Consider the following 19,190-nt stretch of genomic DNA (forward strand, 5'->3'; position numbering starts at 1 on the left):
TTGGATTTACTCTTGAGAAATTCTTTATGAAAGAAGCCTAAGAAAACATATTATTTGATGTATAAAGCAGCAACCTCACACACTTGATAAGGTCAAGTGTGCTTCTGTTAATGTGGTCAGATTTCTGGGCCGTGCACCGGAAGCTGTCAATACCTGAGCTCATCCTTGAACAAGTCAAATATTCTGACCCTTGGCTTTTCATCTGCCCAATTGTTCCAGAAGATAATGCATGAGAATGTACCACACAAACAAACGGTGAACTGGGGAACTGTTTTTCCCACATTTTGCTTTCTTAATCCCCGCACCCTGCATCCATACACCAATGTGGATCTGATCCTTTAAAATCCCATCTAGTTCAAAAACCAAAAAGAGATCCAACTGACCCTGAAAGGAGAGCTAGAGAACAAAACAAAGTGACTCCAACATAGGAAAACAGGACTGACAGACAAAAAGGAATTAAATAAACTCTAAATAGGAGATGCAGTTACCATCTTTCAGTGAAACTACGATTTTAATGCCAAAGACAGTCACTGACTTTCTGAGGCTGCCCCACCAAGTCTCCCAACATGATTTTCCCTGGCAGAGTTCCCCACCTCAACAACGTGCAGTAGCTTCCCAACATTCCGAGCCTGGCCCTCAGACCTCCCCAGCCCTGCCCCTTTCTACTCCGTCTCTGTGTCCCACGCCATGTTCCCTGCTGCCCCCCACCACCCCACCAGCCTGACCTTTTCACCAGCTGAGGAGTACAGTCTTTCATGTGCCCGTTTTCTTGAACTTCCTCATCTTATTATTCCACTATCCTTGCCCGAAATACCAGCCATCCTTTTTCTCTGTCTAAATCCAACCAGTCTTTCAAACTTTGCTCAAATTCGACCTTCTCTCAAAAGCCTTCCTAAATGCCTTCTTTTTCCACCTCAAGACTCTTACATTGGTAAGTTCACTAGGCAATCAATCATATACCATCTCATACCTAAAGGCATCACTCTTTGTTTACATAAAAACACAAAAATAAACGTAAAACAAAGTAAAAACTCCCTAACTAAAATACTTATTTCTTACAACCAAGGGTTTCATGTTAAGTCCCTCATAGCATCTGGCATAATATTTATTAGTTTGATTCAAAAATAGATTTGGATACAAGCTAAATTCAAGGGAAAACTAAGTTAGAAATGTAGGCTGTCCAACAACAAAATGGACTATTAAGTACAGATTTTTAACCTAAAGCTGCTGAAATATTGGATATCTTCACAAGTTTAGGGGAGGTCTACCTAATACTAGTAAGCTTTGTAGCTCTGTGAGCTATGACTGTCTTAAGGTCCACAGTCACTATCAAGGTGTCCTTGGAAAGGCAAGCAGAATAGGGAAGAAGAAGAAAGAGAAAACAGCAAGGATGGAAAAACAACATCTGGGTGAAGAAGACAAAACAGAGGAAAAATATTAAAGAAAATAAATAAATTGGACACATTCAAAGTATCAGCAACTGTCTCAGTAGCATGAACTACTCATTTCAGGACTGAATGTATTTATACACTAGTAAGAGAGGCGTATTTGAAAACTACGAGCTTTGAACATGCTCTACTGTCATCTAACATGACATTAATAGAAAAATTCTGTAATAATGGTAGTGAAAATTCATATAGGCGGGATCTACTAAGTCATCTCCAGAGAACAATCAGAAGATTGGCACAGTCATCAGTCACGTGTAAACTGTATAAACTGTGCGCAAAGAGGACTGCAGCACGGGATGCACACACCTGTCCTCTAATGTCTATATCAGCATACTTCTGGAGAAGTGCTCGGACAATTTCCACGTGGCCACCTCTGACAGCACCGATCAACACAGTATCCCCACTCTAAAAAGACAAAAGAGGAAAAAAAGGATAAACTGATAATAAGAACAAATAAATGCTGTTTTGAAGTTAATCGTATATTAATAGATACTTCTCTGCAAATTTTTTGGGAAAAAGAGTATCTCAAAATAACAGAAAAGTTTTAGTTAACTAACATTAATGCCAGACATTATTAGCCTTAGAGTAAGAGACAGGTTATACCTCAAAATGAGGAATTTCTGAAATTCCACGACAAAAGTTTAGAAAGAAGAGTTACCCAGAACAAATACTATTTGAAGGTGACCAACCTCCCATTTTAAATGTAAATTAAATTAAATGACACCAGAGCTGTCAAAGAACCAAATGAACATTCAGAAATCACATAATACAAAACCACTAGAATAATCCTATCTGACGAAAGCCATGGATTGTAAAAAAGGGAGTTGTAGGGGTAGGGCTGTCAGTGAGTTTATAACCACATTTTACTAAGGGAGAGGGTAGTTCTCAGACCAGTCTCCACAGTCTAGGCAATCTGGCATTATAAGCTAGCAGTGCATAAGACTGGCTCATCCCCCCAGACAAGGATTAGATGAAGTTTATTACCTCATAAAGACATCTCTTTGCCCTAAAACTGTATTTACCAAGTAAAAATCATTATTAAATATATCTTCCTACTATTTCAAATGCAAAATGCCATTTTGGCAATGGGCATAACTTATTTTTACTCTAAATTACAAATCAGTTGTAGGAATTTGAGTGGGTAAGTCCATGAGATACGGCTCATCTCAATCCTTAGTGGGCCCCAATGGGTTATAAATCAAGAGGCAAGTCCTTTAGGATTAATGATTCAGCACCCTGTGTAGTATCTTAACTACTACATTAAAAGCAGAAACAAAACCAAAGCAAACCAATTTTATTTGAAAATGTTAGCATTAATGTGGTGCCAGAGTAGTAAGTTAATAAAAGGTTATAAATCTCATTGCTTACTACATGCCATGTACCGTTCTAGGTACTGGGAAACAAGAAAGACATGTTCTCAGCTCTAGAAGAACTGACAGTCTAGAGGAGACAGACAGACAACATACAATAAACACAAACAAAAAATTAGACAAATGGCATGCAAATAAATTAAAATATGGTGATGACATAGAAAGTGACTGGACAGTGACTTTTGATTGGGTCACTGTAGATCTTTCTGAAGAGCTCATACTTAAGCTGAGGTCAGAATGACAAGGAGGAGACAGCCACATAGTGATTACGAAGATCAGCATTCCCAACAGAGCATAGCTGGTGCTGAGGTACCAAAGCAGCAACAAGATCAGTATGTTCTAGAAAGGAAAAAAGTTAATATGGCAACAACCTATTAGAACAGGGGAAGGGAAGTAGACAGATACAAGATGTGTTCTGGAGGTAGAGCCAATGAGACTTGCTGAAAAATTAGATGTGGCAGGTAGGGAAAATAAATCAAGGCCAATGTGTAGAACTTAGGGCTTTAACGACTGGGTGAATGGTGATGCCAGCCACTGGAGAAGACTGTAGGAAAAGCAGGGTTAGGATGAACCAAACAAGGTATCAGCCTTGCTGTATCTCTTACAGCCCATCAGACATTCAAGCAGACAGTTCAAGTAAAGTTGAAAATACAAGTGTAGAGCTCTGAGAAAAGATTAGAGCAAGAGGCACTATTTTGAAAATTTTAAGTGTAGCTGAAGCCTTAGGAAAGTGAGTAACACCAGCCATGAACACCGAACACTACAGTCAGAGATATCAAGGACAGTTACAGACTAATAATACATGTGACATTTTCAGTAACGGTATTACTTGACAAAGATTAAAAAGAGCACCCTTCACAAAGATTGAATATATTGTAACTTCTTAGTTTTAGAGAGAGAAATAAAATTCATCTTTTATTAAAATAAATGTAGGGCATACACAAAGAATCCTGAAAGGTGTGTGAAGTTAATGTAATCTTTCATCCTGTTACCACCAGAAGATGAACTTCAAATAAGTAACCTACCCTATCAGGTATGTTCACGTATGTTCCAGCATCAAGGAGATCCTGTACAATCTCTGTATGTCCCTCCTTTGATGCAATCATCAAAGCTGTATTTCCATCCTTATCTGTTAAATTTACATTTGGATTCCTCTTCAAAATTTCTTTTACTGACTGTGTGTAGCCTCCTTTCACTGCCACAATCAATGCAGTCATTGAATTCTAAAAAACAAAAACAAGCCCAAGAAATCAGCATAATCTAGAAAACATGATTTATGCCACAGTCATAAAACTGATGTTTTCAAAAAGGCGACCTACTATTAATAGTGATTTTTTAATCATGAAATGCCAATAAAAATAACCAGTCACGGGACGCCTGGGTGGCTCAGTTGGTTAAGTGGCTGCCTTCGGCTCAGGTCATGATCCCAGCGTCCTGGGATCGAGTCCCACATCGGGCTCCTTCCTCGGCAGGGAGCCTGCTTCTCCCTCTGCCTCTAGCCTGCCACTCTGTCTGCCTGTGCTTGCACTCTGTATCTCTCTCTCTCTCTCTAACAAATAAATAAAAATCTTTAATAAAAAATAATAATAATAATAACCAGTCACATACCAAAACCAGCTAGGAAACCTATTTTCTGTTTCTGAAGATATATTAATTTTCTTGAGTCAAGAGGACAGTTAAGACTCTTCAACTCTTCAAACGATAATCTGAAATTGGATTTGCTGACAGTGAGCAGACCCTCTCACTAATATGATGAGATGAGATGGGATGATTCAAAATGAAACCCATTCTAAGTTAAATAATCCAAAAAAAGGTCAATCAAAGAATTATTTATAATAAAAATCTGTAGGAAAAACTGAAGTAAAACAATGAATTAACAGCTATAGGACATTTCAATGAAGTATAATATATTATACTTATATAATAAGTATATATTATCATGTATATATAATATATATTATCATATATATGATATATAATGTATGATATGATTATATATGATATGATATAAGATCTAGATCACTGTGAATCTAGAAACTACATTTTGTAGTTTCACAGTGATCTAGAAACTACATTTTCAAAAATGATCTCATTCTTAGTGGTTCTTTTAAGAGATGCACATCTTGGGGTATTTGGGCGGCTCAGTTGGCTAAGTGGCCAACTCTTGATTTCAGTTCAGGTCATGATCTCAGGATCCGGGGAGTCTGGTTGAGGATTTTTTTTTTTCTCTCTCTCCCCCTCTGCCCCTACTCTGCTTGCATGCTCTCTCTAAAATAAATAAAATTAAAAAAAAAAAAAAAGCTACACATCTAATTTATAACAATAAATCACCCAACAGAAGAACCTGACTCATTACCAAAAGAAGTATTAAAGTCGCTTCCTAAGAAACTGATCTATGTTAAGATGTCATATAATTTCCTTATTGAAATATCCCAGTCATAAATCAGCTCCCCAAACTGAGTCATAATTCTCTAACATATTAAAATAATATAAACTTTTAAAATCCTGAAAGAGTCAAAAATCATAGAAATAAGCCACTTATCCTCTTGATAAACTGTCCAGAAAAAAGGAAAGTGAAAGGTATGAATTTCATGGCTATCTAAAAATCATACTCCTCCTCCACACAACACTAAAAATATTATATACTCCATTAAGGTCAGCAATTAGGAGCTTCTGCCAATATGGAAAATAGGAGGAACGGCTGATATTAAGCCAAGTGTGATTCAGAATCCACTTTTGTTACAAAGCAGCCAGAGGTCTGGTAGTACCCTTCTCAATACTTCATGATCCATCTCACATAATATTTAATTTTACAAAGAATACTCTGTATTAATAATTTTTTATGCATCAATATCATTTCCTTTAACTATACTTTCACAAGTTCAAGGGAAAAGCCATCCACTAGGCTTCTCCAGTACCAGCACATTTGGCTGCGTGCACAGTGCGTGCTCAATAAGGAATTAGTAACTGCTACTTGGTAGGATGTAGTGAACCAATTTTTAAGCTTTCTAGGTTTTGACTGCTGATTTTTGAAATTTTTAAATCTATTGGAGAGGAAAATAAGTCACAGCTAAAAATATCCAAAAAATTACAATATTATTTTAAAATCTTAAGGAAACGGTATTTTCACTTGATCTTAGCCAAAAGGCCAAGAAGCGATTTAAGGAAAAGTTATTTTAACAGAGCATAACTTTTTCCCATAATTAATAGTATTTCAAACTATTTGATTTAAAGAGTATTTCAATACTGATTCAATCAATAGTAAGATGACTGTAAGATATTCTTTATAGTTTTAGCTTCCCACAATTTACATGCACTAGCAATAGATCCTTAAAAGCATATATTTATAGTACATACTACCTAGAACATAATATATTTTTCAGGATAATAGAAAAAAAATGCTTGCTTTTCTAAGTATCACTTAAGAACTTTAGGGAAAATGTTCTAGACATATACTAAGAAAAAACATTCTCTCCCTTAAAACTAAAAACAATCTCTATTACGAGGGTTTATTAAATAGAAAAGATACTTACAGCTCCTTCTTGATCAACATCAGCTCCCATGGCCAATAAATGTTTAACACACTCCAAATGACCCTTCCGTGCAGCCCAAACAAGAGGGGTAGTTCCATACTACAAAAGTACAATTAAAAATGTATAATTATCATTAGAACTATGATAAAAGAAACTTTCTCAACATAAATTCAATAAAAATCATATTGAGTATTCTTAAATTACTGTTTATACAAATTATAACTTTAATCCTAGATAAGCCATATTTTCCCCAGTTTTTTTCTCCTGAAGCGATGATTAACCAGTATATGAAACTTCTTTTAACCAACTTTAGCTTTTATAGTTAGTGGCAATTTTTCCATCATAAAGTCCTACAGCCTCTAATCTTCAATAAGCTTTCATTGCTTCCTGCACCTTGTGAAATAAATTTAAAGTCCAACAGTCTGACTACAGGCAAAAACATTAAGAACCAAATGACAAATATAATTCTAACTACTTTACATGGGTTAACTCATGTAATCCTTATCATAAGAATAAGGATAATTTGAAATATCACATTTTGACCGACAGCAAATGACGCCCTGAGAAATTAATTACAGGCTTCAAGTCACAAAGGTACCAAGAGATAGAGTGAGACCCATGACCCCAAAGCCTGCTTCAGTCTGTGCTCTTAACGACCACCCCCAAATCAGCCTCTATAAACTTGACAAAATAAACTTCCCTAAAAACTGCACTTAAAAGCACCTTCGCCTGGAATGTGATCCAAAAAACATGAGAGAATGCACATTATGCATAAAAGCAATGTTGTGTCTTTGGGGAGTCTGGTAATCAAGAGATGTATGAATACCCATGGTGATCTTTAACTACATGAGACTACAGACTGAAATAAACATGTAATAAATGCCTCCTTTCTGTAACAGCTTTAACAAAAAGTTCTATGCCGATGGAAATGCTCTCTAATTCTGCACTGGCCAATACAGGAGCCACTGGTCTCATATAGCTGTTGAGCACTTGAAATGTGGCAAGTATGACCAAGGAACTTTGTTTTTCTATCTTCTGTGTTTAGTACAGATACAGAGTACTGCATACAGTAGTACTAAACTTTTCTCGAAATGTCAGTGTGACAGACGAGGTAGCATAATACCTGATTCTGGAGGGGCCGTGAATGCCAGGTCACATAAAGCATTTTTCAGTAGGCCAGAAAGAGAAATCAAAGATTTCACCATCATACTAAAGTGTCAAATCAGAAACATCAACAGAGAGAACCATAACCATTTTGGACATAAAATAAAACCTCACTAATCTGAAAAAAAGACAGCCAATCTTGATGAGCACAGGTGTTGTATGTTAAGTGATGAATCACTGAATTCTACTCCTGAAACCAACATTGCATTGTATGTTAACTAACTAGAATTTAAACAAGAATGTGAGAAGAAGAAAAAAAAAAGAGACAGCCATTCTGGATTACTGAATTGTCCCAAAATACAGTATTTTTAAATGCCATATTATAAATATTTGTAATAGTCTCTTTAGAGTCCTTGTTAACCTATTATTTTAGGTAATACTTTTTTTAAAAATGAGCATAGCCTACATAAAGTATATAAAATACATCAATCTAGGGGCACCTGGGTGTCTCAGTTGGTTAACCACCTAACTTTGGCTCAGGTCATGATCTCAGCGTCCTGGGACTGAGCCCTGTGAGTGAGGCTCCACGCTTGGCAGGGAGTCTTCTTCTTCCTCTTCCTCTGCTCCTCCCCACCCACCACTTTCAAATAAATAAAATCTAAAATATAAATAAATAAAATAAAAAACATCTATCTTAAATATACTACTTGGGTTTTCTACATATGTATTTATCCATACAAGCACCACCGAGATTAACATAAGGATGATTCCCAACATTCCCATCAGATTAAGCAATATTATTTTACTTAAATTTATGCTGAGCATATATTCCAATTATCAAAAATGTCTAATTATTGGCTATTTTCCTATATTTCACTGAACTGTTATTAATTTGAAAAGATTACAGTTACCCACAGGGTGTCAAGTTCTAATTATATACTCATTAAGTGTTTAGGATGAATATTAAGGATTTAAAAAGTGAATAGAACAAAATTCTGGGAAATATTCTGAAGCGAATGGAAATGAGCTCGGGTGCAGGATAGACAGCAAGTAAAGCAGAGGAGGAGGAGAGGCTCTCTGCACTGAAAGAGCACATGCAAAGGCATGAAGGGCTAAAACCAGCTGAATCCAGGCACCTGCACCCGTTGGCAGTCGAGCAGCAAAGCAGTTTTAGGGTTCAGAAGGCAGGAGAAAGGGCAGAAAGGGAGCCAAGGGCTGTCTTCACACATCATACCCGGGACTGATGTCTCCAGCCTTTGAGCATGAGAGAGAGAGAACTAAACCTGAATTTCAGAAAGATCAATCTGGCAAGCATCCAGGGAAAGCAGCTACCTTCCTCCTGAAGGCAGGAGTAAGAGTTAAAAGAGAAAACTGCAAATAATGAAAATAGATGGAATCTTCCCTATTCTCCAGAGAATGATGAACGTGATGTTAAAAAAAAAAAAAAAGGAGGGACACTTAGTAGGTAATACGTGTACAGGATCCACCCATCTGTCTATATAAAATACATTAACATGTATCAATAGAATATTAACCAGCAGAGTCTCATGAGATCACGTGAAAAACCTTGCATTTAGACACACTGAGTGCACATAATACGGACTGGAACCTGGAAAGATCCTGCTGACCTACCTTATCAGAGCAGTTGACTTTAGCCCCATTTTGCAGCAAAAGATGCACTATATCTGCATGGCCTCTCCCTGCTGCCCAAATGATTGGGTAAACACTGTACTGCTGGGAGACAGGTAGGGGGGAAGTAGGCACACAGAACAGGAGATGAGGAGGGAGGATGCAAGGGAGGGAGGGAAAGAAAAATCCTTTAGGTGGATATTTACAACAAACATTTGCTAAGAAAAGTAAGTAAAAAAGGGAGTAACACAAAGTAATATTTTTAGAAATTAAGTTACAGATCATTCTCCACTTTAAAAAAACATGTAATACTCATAAGACATTATCAGCTAATAAGATGCACTCAACCTTAAATATATATATATATATATATATATTATGAACACATTTATTTTTACAGATTAATACATTTAATATGATTATCTAGCCAACAGGAAAGACTAGTAAGAGAAAGGTATAATATAATCCTTCCACTAACTTACGTAATCCTTCTATTAACCTGAATTAAGTTTCTCCTTTTTTCAGCTTTATTTAGTATAACTGACAAATAAAATCACAAGATATTTAAAGTTTACAACATGATTATCTGACATATGTATACAGTAAAAAAGGATATCCCCTCTCAGAAGGATAATCTCTCAACCTGCAGTGTGAGATCGAGCAGAGTAGTAAGGCATGTATTATCATGTAAAGAGATGTATGGAGAAATGGCATGGGTATCTGGTAAACACCCCTTTTACTTAAACTTAGAGTAAGAATGCATACCCACAGAAAACAAGCAATATGACACAGAGATTTCAAAATCTCCTTCTGAAAGGTTATATAGTTATAATTAACATTTAAGCTCTAAGAGTTACCGTTTTGTTGACAAAAACTGAGAAATAAGCTTATCTTGAGAAAAAAATTCTCACTGTGATTTGAAATCATATCCTGCATTATTATTTTTAGTAAGATCTAGCTAATTTCTATCTAATATAAAGTCTAAAATATAACCAGCCTTAAGTATTACCTAAGAGAACTTACCACTTATATTAGAGTGAAATTTTTGTAAACGCTTACCAAACCAGTGACACTCGGATTGGCACCATGAGAAAGAAGCAACTCCGCCACGTCGGTCCGGCCTTTGTAACATGCCCACATAAGTGCTGTCCATCCTCCCTAAGGACAAAAGAGTTGGGGAGAGAGAAAACTTTGTCATTTTGTGCCAAGCACAAAAATGCCATTAATGAAGTTCCTTCTTTGAATATTTCTATATAAAACCATTGTGTATTAAGACACTACTATGTAGTTTTAAATCCCAAACTCCCCAAAAAACAAATAGTATCTGAAATAAGTCAAATCTCTTAATTCCATAAGTGATTACTCCAAATGTTGACTATATCATGGAAACTAAAATAGAGAACATTCATGTTAGATTTTTCAAATTTCCAAGATTTATTTTGGCTGTTTAAAAATTTTTTCTTTGAAATGCTTTCTATGTCCCTAGATATTCTTGCATGAGTCTAGTTTTTTTTTTTTTTCTAGAGAGGATTTCTAGCAATCACATTCAACTGCTGCATTTAAACACATCCTATAAATCCCAGATCAGTACAGCACCTCTGCTAAAAAAGAGAGGATGCTAAGGCAGACATCTGCAGATCACGATTTTCAGGGTGAATTCACCAAGTGTGAATGATCAGCGTGATATTTTATTTTCTAACTACAGGAGCAATTTTCTTTTCTTTTCTTTTTTATTTTAAGCAATTTTCTCTTCAGCTATAATGCAGTTCAGTAAAAAAAGACCAATGTCATCAAACTATACGAAGAAATAAATGTTTTGGTTTTTTTTAAACCAGCATTTAACCCACATTCCGTTTTGACAATATAAATCACTTAATCCTTCTCAGTCTCTTTCATCATCACTAAAATGGAGATTAAAAAAATACTTGCCCTGATCTGAAAAAGGCACAACTGTAGAAAGAAAACAGATCAGTGGTTTGAAATGGTTGAGAAGTGGGTAGAGGCGACAATTATAAAGGAGCAGGTAGGAGTGCCGCTGAGGGGTGGAACCGCTCTATACGGAACGTGGCGGGAGACATAGACAGTATGTGCTTGTCAAAAGCCACAGAGCTATACACCAAAGGAGTGAACTTAACTGTATGCAAATGTAAAAATCAACCAGAATACGGAAAGAAAAAATTGAATACAGACTGGGCCAAATGCATCTAACTATATCACAAATGAATCACATAATCACAGAACTACTTAGATGCTAACCCTGGGTAACTTTGGAAAGCAGTATTTTGACTGGATACTGTAATGTTAAAGAACTGAACACAAACACTGTACCTAGTAGGTAAATCTGTTTCTCTCAGAGTATTGATTAGCAATTCTGGAACTGCTTTATATGTATACTAGAATTAAACAAATAAGTAAATATGTTGTGTAGATAATAGAGCCCAATTTCTCACCATCAGAAAAGAGTTACAAATTAAGGAAAGGGAAAAGATGATAACAAATTGGTTTGCAGTATCAACCTGGTCTCTTTAAAAATACACACACAAATATAGAAATAGATGCATGTATATTTAAGAGTTAGTATACAGACATGTATTTTCTATGTTTACCCATTGAGAAGGACTATAGGTAGTGACACCCCCGTAACAATAAGCTCACCTAACACCTAAACCAAGATACTGGCTTCTCAATAACATTTTCCAACAAAAGAAACCATGATTCCTTGGAAAACTGATTGATTCCAGAGCTGATAATTAGGAAAATAAGACAGATAAAATATAAGATAAACCTGGGCCTGAAGTATGGGATGCCAGAAAATAAGGGCTTAAAAAAAAGGATAGGGCAGGACATCTCAAAAGGGCACAGAAGCTCCCAGTGGCCAAAGTTGGAACAACCCGAGCAGGAAAGTAAGCACAGAACTAAATTATAACCCAAATAATAAAATAAATATTCATCAGAGTACATGTATCTATAGATCTAACATACAGATCCATAGAGACATGGAAAGAGAAAGAACTCTTCCTCACAGAAGAATTCGAATTAATCAATGTATATATAGGGAATGAGGGAAGTAGAAAAATCACCATTATAACACCACACTAATAACTCTGCATGCAAGATATATTGGCAGATGGTAAAACAAATGAAAGTTCACTCAAAAGCAGGACATCTGTATAATTTCAAAGTATCTTCTCCAAAATGCTTAGTAATTACAAAGGGGGAAATAGTAAGCTTACAGTGAAGAAATCTGGCAGATACTACCTTAACCAAGAGATCAAGGTTAACCTCACCAGCAACAGGCCTGCTGTTATGTACCTACATGTGGTACGCTGAGAAGAGAACACCATCTCTGTGCTATCCAACCCAGCAGAGCACAATCCCAACCTCATCGTGAGACACATCAAACAATCTAAACTGAGAGACATTCTAAAAATGCCAGAGGAGGGGTCCCTGGGTGGCTCAGGTCATGATCTTGGAGTCCTGAGATCAAGCCCCACATGGGGCTCTCTGCTCAGTGGACAGTCTGCTTCTCCCTCTCCCTGTGCCCCTCCCCCCGCTCTGCATGCACTCCTCTCTCTCTCTAATAAACAAAATCTAAATAAAATAAAATAAAATAAAAAGCAAAAAATAAAAAATAAAAATGCCAGAGGAGTAATCTTCAAAAGGGTTAAGGTCATCAAAGACTAGGAAAGGCTGACAATTAATTTAGGTCAAATTATAGAGCCTGGCATTTGTTATAAAGTCTTACATACACCAACATTTTAATCTTTAAAATGCCTGCCCAGAATTGTTTGACTATCATGTTCTCCTTTTAATTTGTATAATGTCACCCTATGCAAGAATCTAGGAGAAAACTATACCCAAATTTGCAAAATGAAAAGATTAGAATACCTTTAGTTTAGCACCCACAAAGGTCCTTTTAAGAAAAAATCCTTACATGAAAAAAAAATTCCCACTAGACTTCGAGATGTTATATTCTGGTTCTTCCTGGACCCAAAGACAACCCCTGGTGGTCACTCTCCTCCCCTGCACAGGTCTGAGGGACTCTGCCTTCCCTCACAGCTCAGCCATTACTACCACCCACCCAGTCCTATGAGGTTAGGGTCCCTCAACACTAACTATTCAGGGAGACGCAGCCCTCAGTTTCCCCAATTTTGGTGTTTTAAAGCCAAACATGAAGACTCCATAAATATGTTAAAAGATACTGTGGTAATTACTTAGGGTAAATAAACATATTAAAAACTAAAAAAACTTAAGATCATTTTGTACAAATCTTACTAAGTTTGACACATTCATAATGTGTACTTTATGGTTCCTAACTCCCTATTAATACATGTGGAAAAGCAATAGAGAAAAAACTTTGGAGTAAGGCAGACCTGGGTTCAACACTCAGCCTGACTGCTTTGGGCAAAGGGTACTTCTTTCAGTTTCAATTTCCTGAACTATATGCGCTGAGAACAAGATGAATCCCTAGCCCAGAGGATTGTTCTGAGAAGTCAGCTAACCAGAGAGAAGCTAAAAAGCACATAAAGAGACCAGGCATAGAATAGACACTTAATATTAATTCACCTGATTAATTGGTTTGGTGCCTTTAATAAAATATTGAGAACTAGGAACCCCCCCATTTCCCTTCTACGTTATATACCAGTAAGATGAGAACACCACATTTAATTCTCACCTGCCACACTGACCCATCCTCTACCTAGGTTACTGACATCATGATCTTTTCTCATCAACTTTTATAGCAATATACTTTAACTTCTTTTCACAAATAAGTAGGATATAAATGGTTCTGTGTTTTCCTATAAGTATACCACCTACTTCATTCAGTTTGAGAATACATACAAGATTAACAGGGAAGCACACTGTGTAAATTATAATCAAGATGGTAGAACACTGCAGTTTCTTACAAACTCAGACTGCCTGCACTTCATAAAGCATTATCAGCGGAGCAGTACACATTTTATACCTCAAGGCAAATCAATTCCTTCCTCTCTTCCACTGTTAAAATTAACTTTGGAAAAGGCTGAACATTTTGCAGAAAAAATGAGCTGGAAATGATCTCTTTCTTCATCTTTACATTTAAGGAGATGCCAGGAACACATAAGAACTAAGATAATTAAGAATCATTTCTCGTGGGGCGCCTGGGTGGCTCAGTGGGTTAAGCCGCTGCCTTCAGCTCCGGTCATGATCTCAGGGTCCTGGGATCGAGTCCCACATCGGGCTCTCTGCTCAGCAGGGGGCCTGCTTCCTTTCCTCTCTCTCTGTGATCTCTTCCCTTCCTCTCTCCTACTGTGATCTCTCTCTGTCGAATAAATAAATAAAATCTTAAAAAAAAAAAAAAAACCTAAAAAGAATCATTTCTTGTTAAACCTGTAATGTGTATAGATGGCATGTCTGAACACAATCACATTTTTAAAATAGATTTATAAATATTACTCTGAAAGTTATAACTTTAAACAACTGAAAATATTTTTTTAAACTATACTGTCCCTCTTTAAGTTCCTCTTAAAGAAACCGTTCTCTCATAAAGTTTTAAAACACTAATATACTAAAAGTTAATGAGTTGTTTTTAATAATATTTCTGAATTTTAAACTCTGAAATAAACTGAAAATGATGACTAAGAGTATTCTAAAAGATGGTCATTATATCACCTGGGTTTTCACACATTCTTGTGAGTCATCAATGCCAAGCCCCAAATCCTAAAAGCATTATTATAATATAAACTCACACACAAAAATACAATGTTGCAGATGTATGTATTACTTTAAGATTCCAGCGAATTAAACAACATATCATAACTGACATACATACCATGTCGCGGTGCTCCAGATTAACCCCACATTTAAGCAGTTCCTCCACAATGTGCACGTGCCCTTCCTTTGATGCCGATATAAGCGCTGTCCAGTTATCCTTGAACACACAGTCACCAATGTCACCATTTCAATACCAAAAATAACAATCCAAAGTGAGGAACACTAAATTCAGGCTTACATACCAAATGATCATACCAAACTGACATGATCTGGCCCACTCTGAACCACTCTAAAATAACACTGCAGCACGGGCTCTGTTAAGAATGTCTCTGCACATCAGCTGTGGGGCCCGAGCACTCGGGCAGTCTTTTCACGGCTCATATAATCACATACTGTGTTGTTTTGTTTTGTTTTGTTTTGTTTTGTTTTGTTTAAAAAAAAAAAAAAAAGATGACAATCGAAACCTTAAAGCTAATCCTTGTGGCTGGCAACCCTTACTACAAATTGAAATAAAGAGGCTGTCATCAGATTTAAGAGCACGTTCACTGGCTATCAATCTAAGGCGACCCCCATACGATAAAATTTAGAAACTACGCGGTAAAGAAAAAACTACTGCCCTTGATTTTTAAAGAAAGGCCACAAGCACCCAAACATATGTGCTCCTATTCAGCCAGAGCCATCTATACTTACAAATGAAGAGCTGAAGCTTTTCATTTAAAGTAAAAATGTTTTACTTCTTTTCATTTTTTATTATGTTCAGTTAGCCAGCATATAGTAAAAAAATAATAATAATAAAAATAAAAATTTCTCTCCTGCATCACCCCTTTAAAAACTGATTTAGCATATTATTAGGCAAAGTTAAGCTAGATCTGAAAGAGTAACTGTAATCTACTAATTCTGAGCCACTTCTTAAAAACAAAGAACAAAGTTAAGGAAAAGAAAAAGACAACAAATAAGTAGATTATTTTAATATATACCAAATCTTCCAGATTGCAATTAGCTCCATTCTTAATTAACTCTTTCACTATTTCCAGATTGCCTTGCTCAGCAGCTATCATCAACGGGGTCTGGCCACACTAGAGAATAAAAAAAGACACACAGGGCTTTATGGAACACCGCAGTTAGACAGACCGCACTTACGTTTTCACAACGGTATGTTAAACCTTGTTTACAGAATTTAAATTTAGAAACACCTTTGAAATCTTTTCAGTCTGTTAATAATATAGAAGTCAAAGAGAAAACGAAATTTTTTTTTTAAAGATTTTATTTATTTGTCAGAGAGAGAGCATAGGCAGGGGGAGCAGCAGGCAGAGGGAGAAGCAGGCTCCCCACTGAGCAGGGAGCCCAATGCAGGCCTCCATCCCAGGACCCTGGGATCATGACCAGAACAGAAGGCAGATGCTTAACCGACTGAACCACCCAGGCGTCCCTGAAACATGTTTTCACTACAGCAGTAGTAGTCTGGTTTCGGCACTACAATTTCATTCAAAATAAGTAAAACATGAACACTAGGCTCTGAAAAGTAGTTACTACAATGTGTATAAAAATCTTAGCAAATCTATGGTAACCAAATTTTCTAACAATACCAGATAGAATATGATATAGAATGTGATTTTAACTGTATGTGTAAGATGTTCATTAGGGCAAGAGGCAGGAAAATAAAACAATAAACAGAAACAATACAGGTGTTATATATAATGTGTATATCGTTTTTTAAGATCTCCCTTAAAACCTTAACTCAAATTAAAGCTTCTTCTCATTACACCACGACTGCCCAGCCTGGGTGCCTAGAATGAGCCACAGAAGTAAGAGACAGTAATTCCTGAGCTCTGAGACAGTGCGGCAGGGCCTGGGCGGCCAGGTCCTGTGATGGGTTCCCTCCAGCAGCAAGACTCACCTACCCCAAGTACGTACACACACAGTCATCTTCCATAAGTGCCGTCGATGAAACAGAGGAGGAGCACTAGGCTCACAGTGATAGGACTGAAGGTGTTAAAACATACTAAGGTATATAAGACAAAATGTACACCAAAAATTAAGTTCAATTAGACAAATTATTCTTTTAAACATCTACTTACTATGTGTATATCAGTGTAGGGGGAAATATCTGTGTTTCTTTTAAATGCTAATATGGCATCATTTCTCTGCATAAAATCCTCGTGGTTTTCTAGTGCTCTTTTGGATCAGAACCAAAATATTTACAGTAGCCATGGCAGGACTACCTTAGAACTTACTCTGTGCCATTCCCTCCTCACCAACATACCCTTAAACTCTTTCCCACTTCAGGATCCTCACACAAAGTTTTCCCTCTGTCTCACCCAATTAACTACCACCTATCTTTCAACTCTTGGGTGAACATCAACCCCTCAAGGAACCCTAACTAATGCACTCTAATTTTCTTTAGTATACTAATCCTTGTTTGTAATTACTTTTATTTGTGTGATTAGTAACTGATCATTGTCCATTTCTCCTAAAGGCTCTGAGGGTGAGAAGCATGTCTGTTTTCTTTAATATTGTATTCCTCAAAAAAGAGAGGCAAACCAAGAAAAAGACTCCAAAATACAGAGAACAGGGGCGCCTGAGTGGCTCAGTCATTAAGGGTCTGCTTTCAGCTCAAGTCATGATCCCAGTGCCCTGGGATCAAGCCCAGGATCAGGCTCCCTGCTCAGCTGGAAGCCTGCTTCTCCCTCTCCCACTCCCCCTGCTTGTGTTTTCTCTCTCGCTGTTGTCTCTCTCTCTCTCTCTAATAAATAAATAAATAAATAAATAAATAAATAAAGTTGTTCAAAAAATAAAACAAAATAAAGAGAACAAATTGATGGTTAACAGAGGGTAGATGAATGGGGGATGGGCTAAACAGGTGATGGGGATTAAGGAGTGCACTTTCGATGAGCCCCGGGGTATTGTATGGAAGTGCTGAATTACTAAATTGTACACCTGAAAATAATATTTCACTGTATGGAAAAAACCAACATAAGTGTAGATGCAAAAATAATACAATTATCATCATCATATTGTATCACCAGTGCGAAGGACAGTGACTGTCACACAGGTACTCAAATACTTGTTAAATAAATGAGCAAGTAAAGTCTCAACAAATTAAAAAATCTGTCAGTGGCAACATACAAAAAAAGCAAATTATAATAACTGACAAAATAAAACAGGCTATTATAAGAGTAATACAGGTAAAAGGTTAAACACAAATACTCCTTTAAACAAAGTACAAAAATACACAGATTAAATACAGACATTCTTATATAACAATGGATACTAAATTATATGTCATTCAACCAAGGTCATTATGGAATGAGGTATTATGCACAAATAGATTTTCCAGGTGAAAAAGTTTATCCCTTAAACATTAAATTTGATTATATAGTATGATAACCATTATTTTCAAAAGCAATGCACATATTAGTTACTACTTGTTGAACAGATTACCTTAAACATCATGTTCACAACTGAGTCATAACTACAGACATCAATTATTACATCAAGCTTGCCTCTGCCAGCTCTAACACCTCTCTGACAAACTTTCTATAGCATTCTTCTCCCTTCTAATCACCTGAGATAAAAAATGACGTAACTAGGACATCGGTATAATACATAAATTAAAGCCAATTATTCCTAAATCCATGGCCCTAAGGATGTATGAATTTTACATTAGAGTTTTCAGATTAGTAATTGCAGAGACTCAGAAGCTTTCTGTTTACTTTCTGGTGTCACAGTCACATTTCAGATTGTTCACAGAGACAGGTGCTTCTTGACTATAAGGGAAAAAAATAACATAAATGTGCACAAATACCTCTAACACAAATAAGAAAGATGGTATAAATCTCGTAACTAGAAACAAGCCAGACAAAAGACCTGAGTAGTTATCAGTTTCTCTTGCAAAAACTAAATATTAGTTGTCTCTCCAGTATCCAGAGTGATGGGATTTTATTTAGGGGATTTTGGTTAGCAATGTGCTCAGCTAAAAAAAAACAAAAACAAAAACAAAAAACCCCACATTGTTCAGCTTCCCTTGCAGTTGGAAATAATCCCATGATACTGCTCTAGCCAAGTAGCCAGGACAGCTCGGTAGTTAGACTAGCTCAACTACCAAAATGCACTCCTTGAATTTTAAGTCCCACTTCATCTTCCTAGGAGAATACTGCCCAACCTCAGCACTATAATCTTGTACCAAGATGAGCTGAGAGTAACTTCGTTCTTTTTGAGGAGAGGAGAGGGAAAAAAGGAAAGGAAAGTAGAGAGAGACTAAGGGCAAAGATTCATCATCATTGAGAATATTCACATGCCAAGAGCTACCTAGTTTATAAATAAAGCAGACAGAAAAGGAGGCAAGAAATTAG

The 19,190-nt window shown here is 36.5% G+C and overlaps 1 protein-coding gene across 20 annotated transcripts in view; it reads right to left on the minus strand.

Moving 5' to 3' along the window:
• KIDINS220 (kinase D interacting substrate 220) overlaps positions 1-19,190 on the minus strand; it is a 91,309-nt gene that overhangs the window by 61,887 nt on the left and 10,232 nt on the right. For 11 of the 20 annotated variants that reach the window (XM_082743777.1, XM_082743775.1, XM_082743785.1 and 8 more), the window contains exons 3-9: positions 15,816-15,914; positions 14,897-14,995; positions 10,144-10,242; positions 9,088-9,189; positions 6,352-6,450; positions 3,844-4,041; positions 1,755-1,853 (exon numbers count right to left, since the gene is read on the minus strand). In XM_082743777.1, coding sequence (XP_082599903.1) covers positions 1,755-1,853; positions 3,844-4,041; positions 6,352-6,450; positions 9,088-9,189; positions 10,144-10,242; positions 14,897-14,995; positions 15,816-15,914 — 795 coding nt within the window. The remainder of the gene's footprint in view (positions 1-1,754; positions 1,854-3,843; positions 4,042-6,351; positions 6,451-9,087; positions 9,190-10,143; positions 10,243-14,896; positions 14,996-15,815; positions 15,915-19,190) is intronic. The other 9 variants (XM_082743779.1, XM_082743776.1, XM_082743768.1 and 6 more) reach the window with 1 other exon arrangement.

The sequence above is a fragment of the Mustela nivalis genome (genome assembly GCF_964662115.1).
Source record: "Mustela nivalis genome assembly, chromosome: 8".
Lineage (NCBI taxonomy): Eukaryota > Metazoa > Chordata > Mammalia > Carnivora > Mustelidae > Mustela > Mustela nivalis.